At 36.9% G+C, this 25,273-nt stretch overlaps 1 protein-coding gene across 1 annotated transcript in view; it reads left to right on the top strand.

The window, feature by feature from the left end:
- Positions 1-329: 329 nt before the first annotated feature.
- The window catches only part of LOC145765112 (E3 ubiquitin-protein ligase MSL2-like), a 36,199-nt gene continuing 11,255 nt past the window's right edge, over positions 330-25,273 (top strand). The window contains exons 1-3 of the mRNA XM_082576865.1: positions 330-539; positions 14,996-15,178; positions 17,701-17,776. Coding sequence (XP_082432991.1) covers positions 341-539; positions 14,996-15,178; positions 17,701-17,776 — 458 coding nt within the window. The 5' untranslated portion in view covers positions 330-340. The remainder of the gene's footprint in view (positions 540-14,995; positions 15,179-17,700; positions 17,777-25,273) is intronic.

Genomic DNA, 25,273 nt, shown 5'->3' on the forward strand with positions numbered 1-25,273 from the left:
TGCTAAGTAGTTGTATACCTTTTCGCAATTTACATCCGGCCCGCAGCTGTTAATATCGCAGCAATCCGGCCCTCAGAGAAAAAAGTTTGGTGACCCCTAAAGTAGATCATGTGGAGATTTTAAGAACTTGCAGAAGCTTTTTCAAGGTTTGCGGCATTTGAAATTGAAAATGCACGTTCAAATCTTAGAAAGCAAATTTGTAGAGCTGCAATAAGGTTATTATTGAGATTGGTGATCTAGCTAGTTATGTGCAAAGGTTGTATTGGCATTTCACATTTGCTACTACCGGTACCAGTTTTAAACTAAGTTTTTTGTTTCAAATCAGTAATTCTATTGAAGTATGGACACAGAAAACAGCACTAATTTATACTTGCAAGTATGTCAAACATTTCTGATGTGTAATTATGAGGACCCAACAAGTTTTGAAGATTTATACAAGTTACTACCATGGTTACGACAATCCCTGACTTGTTGCATATGTTCTCTTGTTCTTACTGATCCAATGGCCTCTACACAATCCCAATGTCAGCATTTTATTTGTAAGTATATGTTGTATTTCCAGACGTTTAATTTAAAATAAGCAATAATAACAGTAGTAGCCAACCAAGTGAGAAAACCATTTACCTCTTGTTACTTACTGATTCAGTGTATAAAAGCAACACAATATATATTAAGAAACGCAAAACAATCAACTGAGGAACGTGATACAGAACGCTTAATTGATTACGCGCGTTGTGCGGTGGTAATCAATTCCAGCGTCTGTACCAGAAAACGCTGAATGTTATTATGTAGTGAGGCAGGTCACAAGTTACACAAAATCAACGTAAATAAAATGACGACTATAACAGTATATTAAGTTGATTTTAGCACAGTCAGCACTAGATAAAACGTTATGCAGTTCTGAATATAGCCACTACTTCCGCTAACTGTGTTATTGTGATTATTATAATACTTTTTTTTAATGTTTATGTATATTGTTTTTGCATGTTTAATTGTAAATATGGACCTAATAACAGGGTATGAGATGAAATGGAAAACATTTTTTCCATCTTCTATCCTGAAATTTCCTTCCATCATACATATCTTCAATTCCATTTGAAACTTTTGTGATTTTTGCATTGTATGCCTATAGAAATTTGGATTGCTACATGCTTCAAGCCCATCAACTATAGTATGAATTTGAGCTAAAAATTTAATTGCAGTATTTTTATCATACTTAATTAAGACCACTGTCTGATGTTTGAAGTTAGAACTAGAAGAGCTATATATATCTGTGGTTTTGAAAGTGGTCTTGCTTTGGTGCAACTTCAACACTTGGTGTGCAGAGAGCGAAGCGAGATGGAATGCGTAAATATGGCTGTTTTCTGTGTTTTGTCAGTTCATATAAAACATCAGGGCATCTCACTTGTAAGATATATAACTATTTTTTTATGTCTCCAAGTATAGCCTATCATCAATCGTTTTTTGCGGGTTGGTGGAGTGTAGAAGTGGCTGCGTTTATGTGTTCTGTTTTTGCGGTAATTTCTGTCTAATGTGTGTTTGAAATTTCTGGGAGGGCAAGCTTACTCTCTCTTTTCACGCTTCAAAGGCCTAAGTTTTATTTATGTGCTTAAGGGCACCATATTTTGCAAAAAAACTTATGTTTGATTGATTGCTTGTAACGTTTTCACACAAATAGAATGATTCAAGAGCAATGTAGTACATTCAAATGACTAATGTGAAACTATGCTGCTGATGAGAATGATTGTTCACTGTGGATGTTGTCCACTTCTCATTCTTGAGCAACCGTCTGGACGACAATGCTTTGGTTTAATACAAATCGAAAATCCAATTATTTCAGTTTAAGAAACATAATGAAATGGCAACCTTCACTCAAAATTGTTTTCTGCCTTGATACTGTGTTAGAAAGTAAATGATGGAATTATGGAAGACTGTCTTCCATCCCATCATCCAAGTTTTCCATCCCTTTTTATCCTTTTCTATCTTCCATTACTAAATCTGTCTTCCAATCCATCTTCCATCCCAATCCCGGGCCTATTGGTGTGATGCAAATAAAATAATGGCAGGCTACAGCTTCGGTAGAGAGTTTGTCTTGTTGAACCATAGGCATACGAAGCCGAGCAACGTTATCAAGTTTAACATATTAAAGATTATTATATTTACAAAAAACACAAAGCTACGCAACAATTATATAAATATCGAACATTTTCGACATCACACGATGTCCTCTTCAGGAATAACATATATACAATTTTTACTACATTTGAATAAAATACAATGGTTATTATAACTATAAACAGGAAAAAACAAAAACTGCACAGTACTTTTGACTAGCTCAAACTTAACGATATAGGCTCTGCGAGAATCAAAGGTAACTGCATCAAAAAACGTTGAACAGATCACATGATGTGGTAGAAAGGCAAGGTGCGAAAAAACTAATTTTAAAATACAGAGAGCAAGAAAGATGAGCCGCAAGCATACAATTGTCTGTTCAAAGGTGGATTGTTACGTTTTATGTAATGGTATATATATCAATATCATAATGGTATATCATATGGAAAAATTGATTGTTTTATTTGTAACTGGGTCTGTTCTAATTATTTGTTTACAAGTGCTTGGTTTAGCCCATATATATTTCCACACTATTCTGGTTGGACGTTTTCTTGTTAAATTATTAGTAATTTTTATTTGTACTCTTATATTTGGTATATTTAATTACTCTGATAAATCTGGTTACAAAGCAGCATTAATAAAACATTATGGATGCAAAATTCCACAGCATTGAACAGAACAAGAAACCAGCCCTGGCAGACTGCTTTGTCATTACTTTTGTCAAAAAACCCAACAAACAATATTTAGAGATCGCTGAAGATAAATAGGGTCCACGTCTTTTAGGCGCTGACAGTTAGGCGCTGGTCTAATAGGCGCGCACACTGTGGCGTCTGGATATTTAGGTGCGGAGTGCTGTGGCGCCCGGTCATTTAGGTGCTCGAAATATTATATTGAACAGGAAAATATATTGTTTTGTTAATGCGTTTGCGTTGTTGGTCATGGCTTCAGTGAGTGAAGTTGCTTAAACCGGCAATGCTTTTTCACACAAAATGTTATATTACACAGAAAAATATATGGGTGAAGCTGCTTGAACCGGCAATGCTTTTTCACACAAAATGTTATATTCAACAGAAAAAATATATGGGTGAAGCTGCTTAAACCGGGAATGCTTTTTCACACAAAATGTTATATTCAACAGAAAAAATATATGAGTGAAGCTGCTTAAACCGGGAATGCTTTTTCACACAAAATGTTATATTCAACAGAAAAAATATATGAGTGAAGCTGCTTAAACCGGGAATGCTTTTCCCACAAAATGTTATATTGACCAGGAAAATATGTCATGGCTTCCGTGAGTGAAGCTGCTTAAACCGGCAATGATTTTCACATAAAATGTTATATTGAACAGAAAAATATGTTGTTTTTTTAATGCGCGCGTGTTCAGCATTTATTTGTTGTTAGTCCAGGTTTGCGTCAGCGAAAACTTTATCAATAAACTATTCAAGATTCCGAAAATGTATGAGTTCACTTTTAGTTAGGTCAAATAATAACTACACTAAACATCAGTAAAAAATGTACCGTAGTCTGTATTCAAGCGGGCGGTAGGCTTGAGTGAAAAGTAACTTAGTTTTCCGTCAAAACCCCAATTAGGTTTAATAACGAGCGAAGTCTCACCATTATGCTTGCAACTTGTAGCCAAGGTGTAGCTTATATGCCCTGTAGAAATGTATTCATGTGAACAGTAGTACAGCGTCTTACGCGTTCTCGTCACATGGCCAATCCATCCCGAACAGAAGTAATTGCGAAAGATAATAGATTAAGTAAAGTTCCATCTGGCTGCAACTTGTGTTCAGGATGCATTGCAAATGTCCTGTAGAGATGTGCTAATATCAAGAGTAGTAGAGCGTTTTCCCGCACCTCATCTCCACACGATCTTTCCGTCTCAAGTAGAAGTAATTATTAAAGGTAACAGATTGCACAAAGCTGCGCCTTTAAACCGGCAACTTCTACTCCAGAAGTACGTGTCCTGTGGAGATCAGGTGGTCTACTGCTCTAATTGCCCTGCATATAAGCCGATGTTGGATCTGAGCAATAATTTATTGATAAAGCTTTCACCAACGCAAACCTAGACTAACAACAAATAAAACAATAATAAATCAATAAAACAACAATATATTTTTCTGTTCAATATAACATTTTGTGTGAAAAGCATTGCCGGTTTAAGCAGCTTCACTCACGGAAGCCATGATATAATTTTCATTGCCCTACCTGCCAAGCTGATACAATCTACAGACTTTACTAGGAATAGCACCTAAATGACCGGGCGCCACAGTGCTCCGCACCTAAATATCCAGACGCCACAGTGTGCGCGCCTATTAGACCAGCGCCTAACGGTCAGCGCCTAAAAGACTTGCTCCCGATAAATAGCTGCGTAAAATCATGGCCATCATTAACATACAGAAATTGATTCGACTAACCACTTAGTGTGTTTTGTTACTTCCATGTCATCAGTAACCTCCGACCCTTGTATTGTAGATTCTTCAACTGTGCCAATTCACGGGTCCACGTCTATTAGGCGCAGACAGTTAGGCGCTGGTCAAATAGGCGCGCACACTGTGGCGTCAGGATATTTAGGTGCGGAGCACTGTGGCGCCCGTTCACTTTGGTGCTATTCGTAGTAACGTCTGCAGATTGTATCAGCTCAGCTTTGGCAAAACGTATTCAGAGTTTTGATGAAATACTAAGTTACTCTTCACTCAAGCCTACCACCCGTTTGAATATAGGCTACGGTATATTTTTTACTGATGTTTGACTGTTTTGAATCAAGTCAAACAAACAAAGAATTTACTAAAAAATGTCAAAGAAAATCAACTTCAATTTTTAGGAAACGTGCTGCGAAAAGGAAAGTTAGAACATCTCTCTCTTACAGGCAAAATTGAAGGAAAGCCTGCCCAAGGCAGACCAAGATTAATCTACTTAAACCAACAAACCGACAAAACTAACACCAATATATATATATTTTATTTATTTGTATCAGACAAGGTTGTCCATATTAAAACCAAAACACAAAAAGACAAGACGTAAGGAGTCACTTGGATGACATGTGCATATTGAACAGAAAAATATGTTGTTTTATTAATGCGCGTGTATTTATTTGTTGTTAGTCATGGCTTCAGTGAGTGAAGCTGCTTAACCGGCAATGCTTTTCACACAAAATCTTATATTGAACAGAAAAATATATTGTTTTTTTAATTGGCATGTTCGGCATTTATTTGAACTGTTAGTCCAGGTTTGCGTCGGCGAAAGCTTTATTAATAAATTATTCAAGTTTCCGAACATGACTGAGTTCAATTTTAGTTATATTAATATAAGTCAAATAATAACTACACTTCTTCTTTTATTGTCGCACTTGATTTCAAGCATTGACTGCCTCTTGCATGAAAAGTTTCCAAGATTCTCTGTTGTTTGCTTTGTGTATTAAGAGTATAATATAACATTTTGTGTGAAAAGCATTGCCCTACCTGCCAAGCTGATACAATCTGCAGACTACTATGAATAGCACCTAAATGAACGGGCACCACGGTGCTCTGCACCTAACTATCCAGACGCCACAGTGTGCGCGCCTATTTGACCGGCGCCTAACTGTCTGCGCCTAAAAGACTTGCTCCCCAATTCACACTTGATTCCTTTTGACATTGTGTCAATGTAAACTTATTGCAGTGTACTGCAAACTATATTGCTTAAATTTCTTTGTACATACTCGTCTTATTGAGCTGTTGTATTTACTTGATGGATGTTCATGTATTTCTTCAATTTTGTATCAGTACCAGCATTGGCGTAATTTTTTAAAAAAATTTGACGAACTTAGGGGTGCTCTAAGTTATCTTATGAAAATTGTCAATATAGGCTAATCAATTGAAAACCTGACCGATGGAAAATGTTAAAACAAATGAGTGAAATGACTCAATCTAATAGTAAATTCAACCATGTTTGGCCTACGTCATGAAACGTCGAATCAACATAAAAGAAGATAATTTTGTCGTATGTGGAATCGAATAGACTGCAGCGGTATGTCAAATGATCAGATAGAAATGAAAACAAGTATTAGGCTACATGCGAGGCGAAAGTGATCTTACATTGAATATTGAAATATATTCGACTTTAATTGCTTTAATTTGTTCACGTCTGCCTTATAATGCGGCTTGCTATAAATTAATCACATCCAAATTTGTTTCTGCGGGTCGTTGTCTTGGAAACAAACTCCGTGACAAGTTCTTCCATGTTTAATTTCTCTGCCAATTCGCGATGACTACCTATAACGGCCAAATTGTTCAGTCGTTGTTGCGTTTGAGTGCTGTGAAGGTAGGTGTTCAAGCATCGTAATAACGAAAAGGAACGTTCGGCTTCACAGGAAGAAGTCGGCATAACAATGTAAGTTACCAAAGCTCAGGGTTGATCTCTAAGTGGTCTAAACTGGTTTTGACCACTAAGCGGTTTAAACCTGGTTTTAACCGGTGAAAACTAGGTTTAAAGGTGCACTGCAACGAAAATTCATAGCTTTTGTATTTGTAGATCTTCCTGAAATAAAACGTTTTTCAACAATTTTTTTATTTTTTGTGTTACCATTAATTAAAAAACCTAAAAAAACCTTTTTTGAATTGAATGATTCTGATTGGTCAAAAATTTTGATGACGTCATTGGCTGGCAAAGCGGCATCCAAGGTCTATTGTTTTGCGTACAAACACAAGGAACAACTCGCGTAGGCTACCGAAACAGCGAACAATTTTGTGCTAAGGGAGTTTTTACACCCTTAAAATGGTGGCTACTTGTATGGCTCCCGGTTGTACTAACCGGGAAATCGTCAAATCTTTCATCGTTTACCTCTGAATAATGACGACAAGCTGAAGAAATGGATCTCAGCAATGAAACTCAAAAACCCACCTGTAAACAAGCACTGCCGTGTGTGCAGCAATCATTTTCTGGCCAGCGATTATTAACGCGATCTACAGGCAGAGCTACAAGGCACCAAGTCCAAACACCTGCTCATCCCTGAAGCTGTTTCTTCTGTCTTTGATTTTTCAAGATATGTGAAAGCCACTGTCAAAACAGTAGCCTACCCACAAAACTCGATCGACCTAGGTACAGGTCTGTGAGTACGATCGGGCGTTTGGATCGAATAGCAAAGCGAGAAAACAACAAGACTTTGAAACAGGTCAGTAAGACAGTAAAACATTGGCAGGGTAGGCAAAGGCATATTAGTCAACTCTGAATACATAGGCTACTTTTAGTTGATATAAACTTGGTTCAAGCAAATTATTTTCCTGCAATTTTTTCAATGCAAATTTTCCATCCGACTGCTGTCTGAACTGGTGTTGTCAGAGCACGAATCAGAATGATGTTCTTCGCTGTCAAGTCGCCGTCTTTTTGGTTCAAAGAGAAATCCTTGTCTTGTTTCAGACATCTTGTTTATGCTCAATACACAATGACCTATGCGACGTTTCTAAGGCAAATGCATGAAGCTGTTTACTTGGTTGCCAGCCGATGACGTCACAAGACACATAGCGCCATCAGGTGGCCGATTTTCATTTGGTTATATCTCCCAAACAAAAAGGCATATCAAAAAATTTTTTCGAAAAATATAATACTTAAACACTAAAAAATCACCAAAAAAATTTTAATTTTTCATTTCAGGTCCCCTTTAAACCGGTCAAAACCAAGAAAAACATTTTTATTATATGTAGTGAATGGTCGGCTGCCTGGGTTATGGGCTATTTAGGAAATATATATAAAAGCAGTTGTGAGTTGTGACCATTTTGATATGCAGGCCTCGAAATAGCTTGCGGCCATGGCCGCCTGAACTTTCATTAATGGCTGCCAATACCGACCTGTCAGGCAGCCACAGATGGCTGCCTGTAAAGTTCGTACGAAAGATTATATTTATCTTGAATTTTTCTCTTGTTTCAGCGCCACCAAAAACAAGACATCAAACAGCGCTAAGACTACTACCTTAATTACATGTCGTGCTACGTCTTATTATGTGCTACGCAACGGGAGGGCAAATGTTGCGCAAATTTTATGGCAAATGTTTTTCATAAAAAAAAATTTGTTGGAATAAATTCTTGTACTTCAGTTGGCTGTGCAAATGGTTCATCGTTCTACCAAGCATTTTTTGGTTTATCAGAAACCTATCTTTAGAATTTGAATTTTCTCATTAATTAAAATAACCAACTGATTGAAATATCAAAAATAAACTGAGAAATTGAATGTTTTTTGTTTTTGTTCCAAATCCAGCATTTAGGTTATTGTTGATCAAAACAAAATATAGTTGAACATCATTACTATTACCATTCATTAACATGGAGGGTAATATTTTTAATTCAATTGAAAAGCAACTTGATTCATACACTAAAGGGGTTTTGACCAGTAATAGGTGGTCAAAACTGCCCGGTTTAAACCAGGTTTTAACCGGTTTTAACCGGGCGGTTTAAACCGCCCCAATTTAAACCGATCAACCCGGCCAAAGCTGCATATATATTTGGCATTATATCGACCATTGACGGCTGTGCAATGAATTTCTGACGTAGCTTATTCACTGCCACAACATCACCGTCACGTTTGCAACAAGCGAACCACTGTTTGTGTTCACGCAGCAAATCCTTGCGTTCTCAGTCACCATCATAAAATTTGCTTACTTTCGTAACATCGGCTTCTTTCATTGTGGGATTCTCTAGCAGCTCTCGTAGCAAGTCTGCCATTCGGTATGATGAAGAAGGGAAACGGCTAACGATTGCATCTGGCGCCGTTTGCAGAATGTTTTTTTAGACGTTTGAGTAGAAAACAGCAATTTCGTCTTCAAGCCAGACAAATTGTTTTCTCTCGAACGGCACTTCTTGACGCAGTGCGCGTGTTTGTGCTTAATTGTTACGCAATAGTACATTCATGTCTGCCTTTGATATGTGTGGCGCTACGTGCCACACATAAATGTAAAACACTGAAAATATTGCGCTTTGGTGAAACGACTTTCAAGAAAGAAAAAAAAACGTTATTTAGCAATGCAAATTTCCATTTGAATCGGTGTATTTTGTATGCAAACCAGGGCCCAGGGGTGCTCTCTCATTTATGTTGTTACCTCAGATTTTTATTTTGGGGTGCTTAAGCACCCTTCGCACCCCTGAAATGACGCCTATGAGTACCAGGGTTGTCAGGTGCTGATGGAAAAAACATGCCAAACTGACTCTAAACAAATGTCAAACAGTTAAAAAAGTCCAAACTTTAAGTTTCAGCCACATTTAACGTCGCAACTATATTTGCTTGCACGTAAGGTTAATACATGCAGCGTTAACATCAATCGGGGCTATGTTGATCAGTTTTGGGCCATTTGCATGTATATATATTCTGTCCCAGAAAAACCCTAGGAAGTGAAATTCTATCATCCCATCATAGCTGTAAACAAGAAAAAAAGTTATATTATATAAAACTTAAAGCACTGCAAGATACATTACAGAAAAAGAGAAAATACATAAAACCTTTACAAACACATGATAGAAAATGATGAATTTTACAGTAAAGTGCTCACTGCTCGATGGCTGCACCAGAACTTTATCACAAAGTTGAGTTACAAGTTCAGTTTATTAATATTAGTGTAGAAGATAGCCCACAACAGCTGACATAGGCGCCGACTCTAGGGAGGCGAGGGGGCGGCGCCCCCCCGTGAATTTAGCTCGGGGTGGCTGCCCCCCCGCAAATTATTTAAAAGAAATTCTAAATCAAATGTTTCTAAGTTCAGATTTGCGTTAGTTTGACCTTCATTGTGGATCGATCTCAATTAAAAGATCTACTTGTTGCAACAAGAGCGCTACTCCTAAGATAACAAAAGAAACAGAAGTACGGTAGCTGATAAACGCCAGCATGGTGCCGTTGAAGCATTGTAACAATGATTGAAAAACGTTTTTCTTGATTTCTTCCGCTTTGTTTTTTCTTGGGAGTGTCAATAACGAGGTGCAGTTTGCTCAGTTTAGTATCTACGCGTATTAAGAGTTAAAGTTCAAAATGACTAGCATATAATTCGAAGTAGCCTACAGGCCTCGAAATTCGTTTTTGTTGACGGCGGACAAACGTGTCCGGTCTGAGCAGCTATCTCGACGGACAAATCAAATCTCACGGCGGACACAACAGTTTTAGCCGTCGATCGTCATGCTTAATCACTTTATCTTGATAATAATTCTTTGCCATTTCAGAACTATAACTACGGTTTTAGAAGGCTTTTTAAAAAATCAGTAAAGTCACTCTGAAAGGCTTTCATCAGACCAACGACTTGCGCTTGAAGAGTCAAAGTGCCGTGTAGCTGGTCAATACGTCACACAACTGATTAACTTCCACCGAACGAGGTCGTGTGGCTTATTGTGTCACAATGCTCTGGGCAGGAGTCGGAAAATTTCTACACTAACGCTACTAAATTTCCACACTATAGAATTCACCTTTGTTACGCTGATTCAATGTCATCAATCGTTGAAGCAATGTAAAAATCGAAAGTTTTCCTCCTTGAATGGAAGCTAAGGGATACAGTATTCACATTTTCTAGATGCGCACTAGAATGCGCTGGCAATTATATTATCGCAACAATTGTTTGTGCTATGCAATGACGATTTGTATCGCTAGTTCCTGTGTTATTTCTCGGGGGACAAATATGACCGATTGAGATGGTACTTCCCGCGGACATCACATACTGTGACGGCGGGCATGTCCGATGTCCGCCGTGAATTTCGAGGCTCGAGCCTACATTATAAAGCTTGGCGATATACAATGGCATATAGACGCAAAAAAATATCAATGCTGACAAACAAACATCAGCATTTTGAATGTAAGCAATCAGTCGGCTAGAAAGTTTGCCCCCCCGACGATTTTCAAAATCCGGCGCCTATGACAACTAATATAAGTTTTCCAACAAAGTAGGCTACTTTGTTGGAAAACTTGTTGTGGAAATCGTAGAAGAACATCAATTTAAAATTTAGGCTTGCAACTTTTCAACCATCTATTCAGAATAAAATTTTTATGCATGTTGAATTGTTGATCATAGTTTGTGTTATTTGTTCGTTTCACGTATTTTTTAAATTTTAATTTTTAATTTTATGTGTACTAACTGAAGATGCTATTACTACATAGCGTAATTGATTCTAAATAAATTAAACTAAGAGATTAGATTGTTGTGCAAATGCCAGCATTTGATGAATGCAAATGCTAATAGCAGTACCATATTTGTACTTCATTTTGAAATACCTATAAGCTATGTTAGTGATTCAGCCAAACTTTGAGATAATTTAACATAGTCTGTTGCTGGTCTAATTCAGCCAGACGTATGGGTAATTCCACATTATAGGTACAGTCAACCCCGCTTAATCGGACCACATCGGGACCAAGCCAAATTGGTCCGATTAAGCGGGTGGTCCCATTAAACGGGGAGAACAAATTTCGTTATTTTTTACATCGTTTTTGAAAATAGTTTAAGCATTTTACAATTGCGGCTATAAACACAACCAAAACACCATCAACAATCAAAACAAAATACAATCTCGGCTAACTTCCTCTCTGACGTTTCCTAAGGCTGGTTTTTGATTTTGTTAAGAATCTCTATTTTTTCTTTAAGTGTTTGATCTACGCGAGTTATTGCTGCCATTTTTATTCAAGCACTAAAAGCATTCATTCATTCTTCTGTACAGTACAGTATTCGGTGCTGCATCACAATTACTGCAATTCTGATAGATGACAATTGACCTTATGACGTGACAATAAGCGTTTGTTTATCTGTAGCCTACTTCACTTTAAAATGGCTTAGCGAGAACCAGGGTTGAGAAAAACCCGGGTTTTTTTAAAAAAGCCCAACCCGCCCGGGTTTTTTTGGGTTTTATTGGGTTTTTTCAAAAAAGATGCAAAAAAAGGTAGATTCATGCTTATTTCACCTCAAAACTACTTTTTACGAATGAAGTGCCTTTCACTCACAGTACATGCTTGCATAACTCAATAAAATAATGCACTAGGGCTGTTGTTGCTTGAATGTTGCATCCTCCATTAATTTCAAGATCAAGTTGGATGTTGCATCATCCACTGATTTTTATACCAAGTTGATGCTACTGTGGTAGAAATCACATTATTGCATCATTTGCTTTAGATTTGAAGGCAAGGAGCATTTATGCCATCATGTTTAAATATTTTTTATCATTTATATATATACATTATATATAGTAATGGATGAGCCATTGAGCAATTGCGTGGCCAATGGCCATTTAGGCAAATGCTCTGAAACAGCCATGCGTTAGAATCTAGAATCTGTAATTGGTAAATAGCCTCCAAAATTGCAATTCACATCATATATATTATACAGACTACAGTAGCTAAAACCTCAATTGCTAAGGTAACAGGGATCAGTTGTCAGTAGATGTTACAGAAAATATATTTCGCACTTATTCAGTGCATCGTCAGTTCTGATAAAGGGCAGTTAAAACCTACAAGTAATGTTTTAAACAACATTACAGTGACGCAATAATGTCAAAACATGAGCGTAAAAAATTGAAAAAGCATAAGCGTAAATATTGAAAAAATGCTGAATGAAAACTAAACTAAGCCGGCAGTAAAGTAAATTACGTATCAAATATAAATATAAACTAGAATTGATGAAAGAGCGATGAGCAAAGCCTGCAAATGTAGCGTTGTGACAAATTACGGCAAAGAAAATAAAGTATATGCGGAACACGGCAGTCAAAGGCAGTGATAAACAATTTTTTTTTTTTACTTTATTTTCTTTGCCGTAATTTGTCACAACGCTACATTTGCAGGCTTTGCTCATCGCTCTTTCATCAATTCTAGTTTATATTTATATTTGATACGTAATTTACTTTACTGCCGGCTTAGTTTAGTTTTCATTCAGCATTTTTTCAATATTTACGCTTATGCTTTTTCAATTTTTTACGCTCATGTTTTGACATTATTGCGTCACTGTAATGTTGTTTAAAATATTACTTGTAGGTTTTAACTGCCCTTTATCAGAACTGACGATGCACTGAATAAGTGCGAAATATATTTTCTGTAACATCTACTGACAACTGATCCCTGTTACCTTAGCAATTGAGGTTTTAGCTTTCTAGATATGGAACAGGGATCGTTTCAGAATAAGACTAGGTCAGAAAGCGAGGCAGACTCCGACGCAGCTCAGCATCAGCCTAGAGCAGTTAGCTACAGACTACAGTAGAGTAGTACTTTCACCAGTTTAACTATAATGCCTTCTTGCATTAAATGAGTTTTAGTGTAGTATACACAAAGTGACATTACTTGATTTTTGTGCACTGTACAATATCCACTGCGTTTTCAGTTTATTCTTGGAAATTTACTTCACAATCACATCCTTAAGTCCTAATTTAAAGTTTGTTTTAAGTGCCTTGTAACGTTTTTGTTCATTTTTTTAATTTTCCAATAAAAACTGGACAAATATGATGCTCTGGGTTTTTTTATGGGTTTTTTTATGGGTTTTTTTGGTTTTTTTTAAGTGGGTTTTATTAAAAAAACCCACCTGGGTTTTTTTGGGTCGGGTAAAATACCAACAACCCTGGCGAGAACGTAGCACGTTGCCCATCAACAACTCTTGACGCGTCACCTCGCAGAAAAACGTACAAAAAGTAAAAAACGTTAACCATAAAGGCCTATTTTAGGGCGGAGGGTGGTCCGTTTAAGCGGGGTGGTGGTCCGTTTAAGCGGGGAAATTGTACAGAAAAATGGATTTGGATTCGGGACCAGTGCAAAATGGTCCGAATAAGCGGGCGGTCTTATTAAACGTGGGCCGATTAAGCGGGGTTGACTGTATTTTGGCCAGAATTCTGGTAATTTGTTGTCTCATTTATAATTCAACAGGACTAGGAAAACTTTGATGACTTATGAGTAATTGAAAAACCGAGGTAAAATGTGTTAATCCACAGCTACACTAATAGTCTGCCATGCCAAATATGATTTGGTCCACTAGGTGCATTTTGTAAAAATTAACCTATAATCATGTTATAAAATTAATCATGTAATAAACCTATTATCTGGCATCTGGCAATGATGTAGTTCTCAATCATGGCTTGTATAATACACATGGTATGTCAATGAAATGTAAAAAACATTTTGTTTTGAGGCTGCATTTTTTTATAAAATCAATGTCTTTCCAACACTGTTGCAAAGTTGTGAGTTATTTTATGACTTTGCACTAGATGCAGGTTTGTAGGGAGTAGCTGCCCGGGTTCTCAGGTAAGCTGGATTTATTATACAAAATCTGGGTTTTTCTAAAAAGACGTAGCTGTATCTACAAAAATAGTGTTGCCAAATGAGGAACTCTGCTCTATTTTGAGAAAACTTCAAAGCTGTTAAAAAAAAACTTGTGGCAACACCTGTGACGAAATAAAACCTTTTTTCAAAATTTTCAAAAGTATATATTATTTTTAACTACTATATAATTCATTAAATATTGCAAAGTTTCGGGTTCATCGAGATGGTTATCTTTTCTAGCATTAGTTTTATTGCAACTATTGCTAGAAAATTAAAACACTAATCAAATTTTTGTTACATTTAGCAGGCTTAGCAACCAGCAACTCACTGTCTAGGAGCATGATTTTTCACATGAATGCATATTGTGAAAATAATGGTCAACTTATTCTTAAAACAACAAACAAATTTGTAAGAAAAATCGTCAATTTTTACATGATAAAACCCATGTTTTGCACATAAAACTTGGATTTTTTACCAAAAAGCCCATTTTTTTTCCAGAAAAACCTGGGCCGGGCTGGGTTTTATTAAAAAATCAGGTATTTCATAACCCTGAGTAGAAGCCGATTGATGAGGATGTTTATCAATTACTATTTGATACATAGTTGGGATTGTAAATTTAGTTATAAAGAGCTCTACATTTTTTACATTTCAGGTAAAAAATGTCGAGGTGGGAAAATGGTTCTTCGACCGTCTTGCAGCTGGTGCAAAGATCAGGATGCGTTTGATGTCAACCAGCAACTTGTTGTTCTTATTTGTTGTTTTAAGAAAATTTGCGAACTAATTTACCACTCACCTGTTATAACACATATAAAAGCCTATGACAATGCAAAAAGAGGTATGTCTTAACTTAATTCTATCTAAGTGATACTTAACCGTGTTCTTCAACCATTTTTCCTGTGGCCCTCGTCGATGCAGCTAAAATATTGCTTTGAGCTAGAAGAACTGCCCCAAATGGCGAGAATACATGGTTGTTAAATAATTTAAATTGAACTTGCTACTGTAGCAAAGATATTTCCTGATAACGTTTCTCCACACTTACAGACACAGGGCAATCAGCTGTGTTTATCAGGGGAGTTACGCCAGACTTCAACATTGCAAGCCATTTTTGACTTTAGGTTCTACTGGGTGAACAGAAAGTCCTTGTGGGGTCATTCCATGTCAACTCAACAGGGTGTGCAAGCTCGACCCGCTTAAATTTTCTTGAAATTCACTCTAAAGTTTCATATAGATGTACAATGAACACAAAACAAAAATTCAGCTCATTATTTCAAGACGTTTAGAAGTTACAGCTCTTCAAAGTCACCAAAGTCCCTCAAAATGCTTTCGCATGTAAATTTTCCTCCATGTTTGGGTCTTCACAACTTTTAATCTAAAGCATTTAGAAAGCTGAAATTTGGTATTCTGAGTAAGAAGCCGCCCTAGTTTTCATATCTGCCATCAAATTTGCCAATTTCAAATTAGTTTTAGAGATAGATCCTTTCAAAATTTGAAATCTTGAAGCAATGAAACTCTGAAGCAATCACTCCTGCAGGAGTGGGCCAAAATACCCCAGGATGAGTGACGTGGCTCATTCGAAAACTTCTGACAAAAAATTGAGAGAGTTATCCAAGTAAGGGCCGCCACCTTGAAAATAAATAAACAAATTTATTTCTAGTAGTAAGCTGTCATTGTGATACCTTTTTAATGAAACTTTAATTATTTTCTACTAATAAATCTTTTATAAGTTGGTCTAAGGACTTTCTGTTCACCCTGTATTCATGGGTCTGCTACTATTCGGCGAGTCCGATTCGGCAAGTCCAATTCGGCTAGTCCGATTCGGCGATTTTTTGAATTTTTTAAAAAAAATTATCGGGTACCATCACAGCCTAATTATCATTGCCGCTTTTACATCGTTTTAACGTCACTAAACGTTGAAATAAGACTCTAACTCCTAACCCTAAAACGGCAATGATAATTAGGCTACGGTACCCAATAATTTAAAAAAAAAAAATTCAAAAAAATTGCCGAATAGGGAACTCGCCGAAAAGGGCTCTCGCCGAATAGGGCACTAGCCGAATTGGACTCGCCGAAACGGGCCATTCCGGTATTCATGGCACAGAGATAGGTTATATATGTTTCGTGAATGTCGTTTTAGTGTTCTAGAAGCACATTTGGACCTGGCAAAACTATGTTCAGTTGCAACAGATGAGTGCCCTTCCAGTTTCAATGTTAAGGAAGAATCAAGGTCTTCATGGACTCGTTAACAGATGCCGTCAAGAAAATCTTACCCGTTAATCATTACCCCTCCCTGTAATGTGGCACCACTACATTTTACCCCAAGAAAATATCGTTGCTAAGTCACTGAAGATGTGTAATGTGATAGAAGTTGTAACATCAACACTCAACAGTAAATTAGATTCATGCGAATGTGTTTGCTCACCCAAAGTTCAAGCATTTTCTGGCAGATATTGCTGCTATGAAGACGTGCTCAACTGCTCATGTTCACTGCCGTTTGTGGTTAAGCCAGAGCACCAAGTCAACAGATCATTCAAAAGTTTACCAGACTTAATTAGCGACATGATTGATGAATTAGCAAGTATTAATGGTATTAATTCTTTCTTGTCCCTGTGGCAATAGACGCAGCCACCCCTCCCCCTCAATGATTAGCAGTCAGATATGAAGCTGACACAAGTATTCAAAGGTGATCATCTACATCAAGTCCAGAGGAAAAGTATTTTAACTTGATAGCCAATGCACTAAAAAAGGCCTCTGTGTTTGGTTCAACATACATGTGTGAAGCACTTGTATGTTGCAGCAAAATAGTTGAAATTAAATCCAAATACAACAACCGATCGACCGGTCTGCTACTATTTGGAGAATCCATTTCGAAGAAACCGATTTAGGTAGCCTAAATAATTCCTACAAAATTCTCTGAAAAAGGCTGTCTCCGAAATGGGATTTCTCCGAATCGGCTTCTCTGAATTGGATTCGCCGAAACGGGCCATTCCACCATCGACAAACCATCATTTTAACCAGCTTTTGAGTAGGCCTAACTGCATCTTTCAATAGTAGGCTACTCCTCAATTTGGGAAACTTATTACAAGTCTTAGCCAACATCAAGTTTCGCATTAAATTCTTTTGTTGCGGCTCTTTACAAAATTTAGGTTTTGAATTTGGACCACATAGGCCTACGGAAAAAGATTTAGAATCACTGTTCTAAATGTAACTTTTCTGTTTGCTTGGTTTGTAAATTTGTCTTTTTTAATCGCAGTGACTTGAATGTGAAATTAATTTTAGTTTTTAAAAGATATATGTTTTACCGTATACGGTATATGCAGTATACTAGGTGTACTTTTATAGTTTTGTGTTTATTTTTAGATGTAATAAAAACAAAGAAAAACAGTCCAGATAAGAAAGATCATTTGATTGGAAAACATAAGAAAAAAATAAAAACGTGAGTGGATATTTAATAGTTATCTAGTGAAAATTAGTGAAGAGTTGAATCCAAACAATATTATACTTTTGACCATAATATTAGGGTGGTCCTGAAATTTGTTTTAGAAATCCGTTATGACCACGTTAGTTTCTTTTCTATTGTCTAACTCTAAAATATGTTAGTGCGTAAAATTTTGCAAAGATTGAACAGTGTTTAGAGGTGCCACATAACCATTCGAGTTTTCCCTTAAAACCAGACCAGCTCCAATAAATTTCATGAGATGCTGTGGCTATTGGCTGATTTCACATAATTTAACAGCAACCCATTACAAAATTGATACTTGTTGGATGGTATTGTTAATTGTCGTGCGTCTGCTATTTTTTAAGACTTTAAATTTGGGGTGATTAGACTGATTACTGATCGAGGGTGCCTATTACTAAAGTCATATATTATTCGAGAAAATATGGTAATGGAGCTGGAGCAGTGGTATGAAAGAGCTCTGGAGCTGGAGCAGTTTCATTTTTATGCCGGCTCTGCTTAAAACGCAATGTAAACAATGTAGCTTATTAACTGGTAGGGTTGGTCTGAAAAACGCTTTTATTTGAATTTGAAAAAAAGGTTTTCAAAACCTGCCACATGGACCAAGAAATCATTTACCAAAATTTTATGGGGCTGGCCCCTTCCAACGGCCGTGCCACCCAGCTCAAAAGGTAAAAGCCTTCTCAAAAACTACTTAAGCTGGAAGGGTCGAACAAAATTCAAAAGAAGCAGAAACACAAAGTTTCTATCTGTCCTTAGAACTCTTTTTATCTCAGTTGCACTACAAGTTAAGTTACCGGTATAATATAAGGACGCTTTTTTGCCAAATTGAGAGGTCAAAACGACGCAAATGAAAATTAGGCAATAAAGTTGGACTCCACCATTAGTACCAACAACAGACTGAAAACAGCAACTGAATAATATCAAATCCGTAGTATTAATCACAAAAGCAGCCGTGGAGCTACACCATAGCAATATCAATGAAGGAACGTAACCTAAACGTTACTTATATCAGCCACGTGTCAATACCATCCTAGTAGTTGTATCACCACCACAACAGTATCATCGCAATATGAATACCATCTCAGCATCGTTGCCATCACATCACCAATATCAACACATGATTGAAATAATCAGTTCACTTATATCAAAACTGACGGACTAATATCAAAATCGACTGAAGAATATCAAAACCGACTGACTAATAACAAAACCGACTGACTAATATCAAAACCGACTGAATAATATCAAATTCGACTGAAGAATATCAAAACCGACTGACTAATAACAAAATCGACTGACTAATATCAAAATCGACTGAATAATATCAAAATCGACTGCCTAATATCAAAATCGACTGAATAATGTCAAAATCGACTGAATAAAATCAAAACCGACTGAATAATATCAAAACCGACTGCTTAATATCAAAACCGACTGACTAATATCAAAACCGACTGCTTAATATCAAAACCGACTGACTAATATCAAAATCGACTGACCAATATCAAAACCGACTGCCTAATATCAAAATCGACTGACTAATATCAAAACCGACCGACTAATATCAAAACTGACTGCCTAATATCAAAACTGACTGCATAATATCAAAATCAACTGAGTAATATCAAAACCGACTGCCTAATATCAAAACCAACAGAATAATATCAAAATCGACTGACTAATATCAAAACCGACCGACTAATATCAAAACCGACTGCCTAATATCAAAACCGACTGCATAATATCAAAATCAAATTAGCAGATATAAAACAAAAGTAGGCTACATTTAATCTCTTGTTATTCGCAGGGTTTTGTCGCCATATGATAGGCCCTAGCCCTACTAATTAGGCCAGTGGTTCCCAACCGGGGGTGAATTCCCCACTAGGGGGGGGGGAATTTTGCAATTTTTAGGGGGGAATTTGGTTTTAGGAAATGTAAACCTTTTTAAGCCTCGTAAGTTGGCCTACACTAGAGTGTTAAAGAGGAAATTATTATTAGATTAACTTCCGATTATTTAAGCAACTGTGCACTGACATGGATGCAGGCCATCACGTAGGCCTACTTCTTTTTCATTCAAATACTCGATGGCTTTCAAGAGGAAACGTAACCAAACGAGTGTTTGAGCTCATAGACGAGCTTAAATTATTTTTTGACCTTTAAATAAAATTGGAATTTGTTGCATTGCTGAATGATGACAAATGGATTAGGTTACTTGCTTATTTGTTTGGTCCATTGAATTAACTAAATCTGAAAATGCAAGGGAAAAACACCAATATACGGTATATATCCAATCGCCATCTCCGTTCAAAGCAGATTGCGCATCAACAATTCAACATGGGTTATCTGTATCTTTGAGTCATTGAGATATTGGTAGGCTACCATGTGAATTTACAAGCTGTAGGCCTACTGCTTAAATGCTGGCTCAAGGCAGGTTGGAAGTGAGTGATTGATTAATGTCACTGTTATTAGGAGTTGTCTTAAGATACTAGAAGGCTCTGCTGTCCTGGTCGAGGGGGACTACGTTTTGTCTGGCCTCTACCTTTCGACCATCCTGGCTTGGGTGGCCCTTCAAGAAGCAGATGCCAGTACCGCTCAGCACTTAAAGATGCTTTGGTAGTTTTCACCAGCAAGCTTGATAATTGAAAGAGAAAAGTTAGAATGAACAATTCTTTAAAGTCGATGATGATTCTTTAAACATTGTAACATGTTCAAGTTAGAATGAACAATTGAACATGTTACCATGTTTAAAGAATTGTCATCGGTGCTGCTTGTTGACGGCAAAGAACAAGTTCTTCCAGAGTTGGAAAAAGAATTGATTTGCAACATCTCACAGCATTAGAACTGGAATTCATTCGATATTTTCCTGAAGTTTATGACGATGAGCTTGATTTAATAGGAAATTCATTCACATTGTTGATGAAAAACCTTCCAGATAAATTGCAGGATGAAATTTTACAACTCAAAACGATTTCTTGCGCAAAAGACTTATTCAGAGAAAAATTAATCACTAGATTTTGGCCATTAATGTGTAATTTCTATCCCAAAGTGGCAGAGAAAGCTATTCGAAATATCCTCCCGTTTGCTTTCACTTATCTATGCGAATCAGGTTTTTCAACTCTTGGAAATGAAAACAAAAGAGCGAAACAGATTAGACGTGGAGAATGATATTCGTTGTGCTCTTTCCACTATTCTTCCACCACATTCATGAGTTGTCAAAACAACAAATCACAAACTTCACACAGACTGTTAAATGCACTGACTCTTATACTGTATTTTGATGGAGTGTATTCTTTGAATAAAATACTTTTTAGCACCGTTCTTCATTAATTAAATTATTTTAGTATGAAAAGGAATATTAGGCGTACAGGCTAAAAAGCTTATTACTAGCGAAAGTTTAGTTTATTTTCCAAGACTTAGATTAAAATATTAATGTAAACGAGTTTTTAACAAACTAAATTAATAGGGGGGGAATTTAGATTTGAATAACGACTGAAAGGGTCCACCGGTTAAAAAAGGTTGGGAACCACTGAATTAAGCGATTAGTTTTCGTCAATTATTGTAGTAAGAAAACAACAGTGGAGTTGTTACAAACACATCGTCGGTTCGGGAAGGTTGTAATGCTTTCTCTCTGATTTTAATGTTACATAGATATTGCGTGAATATTTGTCTTGGCAACGTCATGTTTAGGTCTCCTACATTTGTCGCCAGAGTGGCGCTGTTTTAAACTTTCGATACGAATCCTGTGGAATCATGGGACAGCGACTTTCTTGCCCTCTCGCTATGATGTCTGTGTTTTGTTGTTCAACGTAACTTTTATGTATTTAGTAAAGATATGGGCCACTGCTTTCTAAGCGCAGTCGAAAGTGAACGGCGCAAACGGCGCTTTCCATCCATCCTTCAATTTATTTGATCAGTTTAGTAGCTTGATGTGAGCATTGCCATAGCATGTATTCGCACTTTTAGTGCAGCTTCATTTATGGCATGAATATAAACAGTAATAGTTTAGTTCTATCTTTCAGATTTAAGCTCGTTGTAGGTGTTTGCCACAACTATTCGAAATCTCTCTTTTTCTTTGTCTTTAAATACCAATCTCAATTTGATATGGTTTATTTCGAATTTGTCTATTGCAAGGGTACTGTCTTTTTGAGTGGAAACGTTGGAAATTAATAGAAATTATTTGAGAGCATTTCGTTTTGGCACCTACAGACTAAACTGCAGTGATTCTTCATGTATTACGAATCAAGGATTTGGTAAGAGCTGCGAATTTCAGACGAATGTCTGGATAAATTCGTTATTCGAACAGCGTTTTTTGCAACTATCCGCCTAACCTAACCCTATATCAGCAGCATGCAGATACGACCGCTCGACCAGTAACCACGAAAAAAAGCAGACTTAGGCTAGATCACTCTAATTTTGGTTGTCGTATTTTAGGTGTGTCGGAAAATATTGTACGAAACGTTCAGCTTCAATCGATTTGCTTGTTTCAACTGTTATTGCTTGTTTCAGATTAGTTTTGAAAGTATTTTTTGCTTGCTATTATAATCGTGTGCTTTACTGATAATGAGTGTTAAAATTGAAGAAGGCCAAAGGCGTGGTTCCAATATTTACGTACACGAAGGCTTTCGATATTTGTTAAATTACAGTCGAAATGGAAAGATGTACGTGCGATGTACTTTGTACAAATCAAATAACTGCAAAGGTGCGGGTACTTTTGATGCATCGTCATTGAGTATATTGGTTACGAAACCTCATAACCATGATGAGACATTGTATCAAGCTGAAGTTGTTGCTTTGAAAAGCGCTCTCAAAAGGAAAGCTGAGAATGAAACAGGAAGTTTGCGTGAACTTTTCGATAACGAAACGAGAAGTAACCCCTTTGGTGCAAGTATTTCATTCAAGGAAATGGAAAGCTCGATGTCAAAAAGAAGAGCTTCTACAGTGCCCAAAGTCTCTAAAACGATAGAAGACTTTATTGATTCCTTGATGCAAAGCGGGTTTAACACCTACTATCAACGGAATGTTGAGTGCGAAGGAAGTGTGTGTGCCATCCTTCTCTCCAGCGATACCATGAAGAGTGAACTTGAGAATTCGCACACCATACAATTTGATGGAGCCTTTTTTACAGTTCCAAAGCTTTTCTTTCAGATGTTTACCATATTTGTCTTCAAAAACAACCATACGCTACCAGCCGTGATATGTTTTATGGTGTCAAAAACGAAGAAACATTATAAGGCAGTATTTTTAGAAATTAAAACAATGGTGCCTTCATTTCAGCCGACAAGGGCCATCTCTGATTTTGAGGCAGCATCACGAGGCGCTATTAAGGAAGTATTTCCCAACATCAACCTTGTAGGTTGTATGTTTCATTACAAACAAGCACTTTGGCGCCAATTGCAACACCATGGTCTAGTCAGTAGTTACTTTTCAAACAGCTCCTTGAAAAATTGGATAAAATGTGCAATGGCACTTCCGTTCGCACCCGCCTCAGATATAAATGCTGCATATGATGCATTGAATGAGCACATCGACATCACTTTACAACCATCAGTATTGCTGAAATTAGAAAAGTTCAAAAAGTATGTTAAATCATACTGGTTAGATAGGGTGCAAGCGATGGAACTCTCTGTATTTGATGTTGACATCGCCACAAACAACGGTGCAGAGTCCTTTCACGCCAAACTAAAGCAGCGTGTGAAAGTAAACAAGCCCAATGTATGGGTCTTTATGAAGAACATTAACAATGTTATAGCTGATTTCGACAACGAATATCAGCGGTTAGCAAATGGGCTGGAAATTTCGCGGCCACGCAGACAAGCTACTCAAGATCTGTTCGATTTGAGAACTGATCTGAAGGAGAAGTTTAGAAGTAATCAGATTACCCTTCTGGAATATATCCAGTCCATATCAGCCAATGAAGCAGATCTAGAAGCAGTTCATCTTGCTTCGAATATTGGAACGGATGTTGTGACAAGTCAGCCATCACAAGAAAAGTGTGTCGTTTGCCTTCAGCCTCGTTCAGCCACATTTTGCTTCGATCCCTGTGGCCACGCTAATGCATGTGAAAGTTGCGCGTCACAGATCGTAGACTTGGGATATCATTGTCCGACATGTCGTGTAACTGTGGCCAAAATAATTAAAATATTTTCATAGTTTTAACGTTGTTTGTGTTTTGTTTTGCATGTTAGATTAGTTTAATGAATGTACCGGGTCAGTAGACCAGCGTCACTTACGATCTATCAATTTTGAAATTGGTTTCGCCCAATTCTAGGCTTCAGCAAAAGGCCGAATTCGTGAAGTCGGATCGAATCTTGGATCGAACCCACAATTTCCTGTTCACAAACTCGGATTTAATCTTTGATTATTGATTCTACTTGTCTTTCATCTCAGATTTAAACAATCTTTCATTAATGAAAGAAGTGGCGAATCAGTGATTAACTTCTAATTTCTGAATAAGCCTACAAAATTGTGGGCTCAATCCGAGGTCGACTTTGTGAATTCGACTTTAAAACAATGATGATGTTCAGGTTGGTCTTATTCGCTATCTCTCGTCGCTGTTTTTTGTGTTGCTCCAATGTTTCTACTTTGTTGTATAGGCTACTTGTGTCTTACCTTATTGTTTTGTGTTTCGTTAAGAACTAATTTTTCATGTTGCTACTAGCAGACACGTACTATCCGAAAAAGAAACGTAATTTTTTCATTATTTACTTTATTTCATTTTTATTAAACCTGCAACTGTATCCGATCATTTTGTACACCCTGTAAATGTTTGGTTTTGCACGTGAAATTCCTTTAATCGTGGCTTGACACTTTGAAGGTTGGGACATAGGCGTAACCGGGGGGGGGGGAGGCAAAGGGGCCATGCCCTCCCAAATTTCTAAGATTTGCCTATCAATGGTTACATTATAATAAGAAAGTAATGGCTGATGTACCCCGACTTTTGTTCCAGCTTCTCGGTGTTATGGAGAGTTACACATTATACAAGGATCGATAGACTAGGAAGCGACCCGAACGATAGAATGTACAAAGTAAACAAAATCATCCAGTTTCGGTAACTTTTTCAGTATCTGGAAAGCACACGTAAATAAATAACGCGAAATTGTAAGAATATTATACAGAAAAATTGACGAGTAATTCAAGCTAAAAACACTTTTTAGACAATTTAAAAAGTACAATTTGTAAACATTGAAAATCTGCGAAATATTTGTTGCAAAAGTTATTGTAAAACTGTTCAGAAATTAGACGTAATTAAATATTGAGAAACAATGTAGGCTACTCAGATCAATCAGGAAATTAGAGTCAGCATAAGTTTGCCTCCATTGTTTCTCAGTATTTAATTACGTCTGATTTATAAACAGTTTTACAATAACTTTTGCAACAAATGTTTGGCAGTTTTTAATGTTTCACAAATTTTACGTTTTATAATGTCTAAACAGCGTTTTTAGTCTTATTTACCAGTCACTTTTTCCCTATAAT

This window comes from Aplidium turbinatum, chromosome 2, assembly GCF_918807975.1.
Source record: "Aplidium turbinatum chromosome 2, kaAplTurb1.1, whole genome shotgun sequence".
NCBI classification, from domain to species: domain Eukaryota; kingdom Metazoa; phylum Chordata; class Ascidiacea; order Aplousobranchia; family Polyclinidae; genus Aplidium; species Aplidium turbinatum.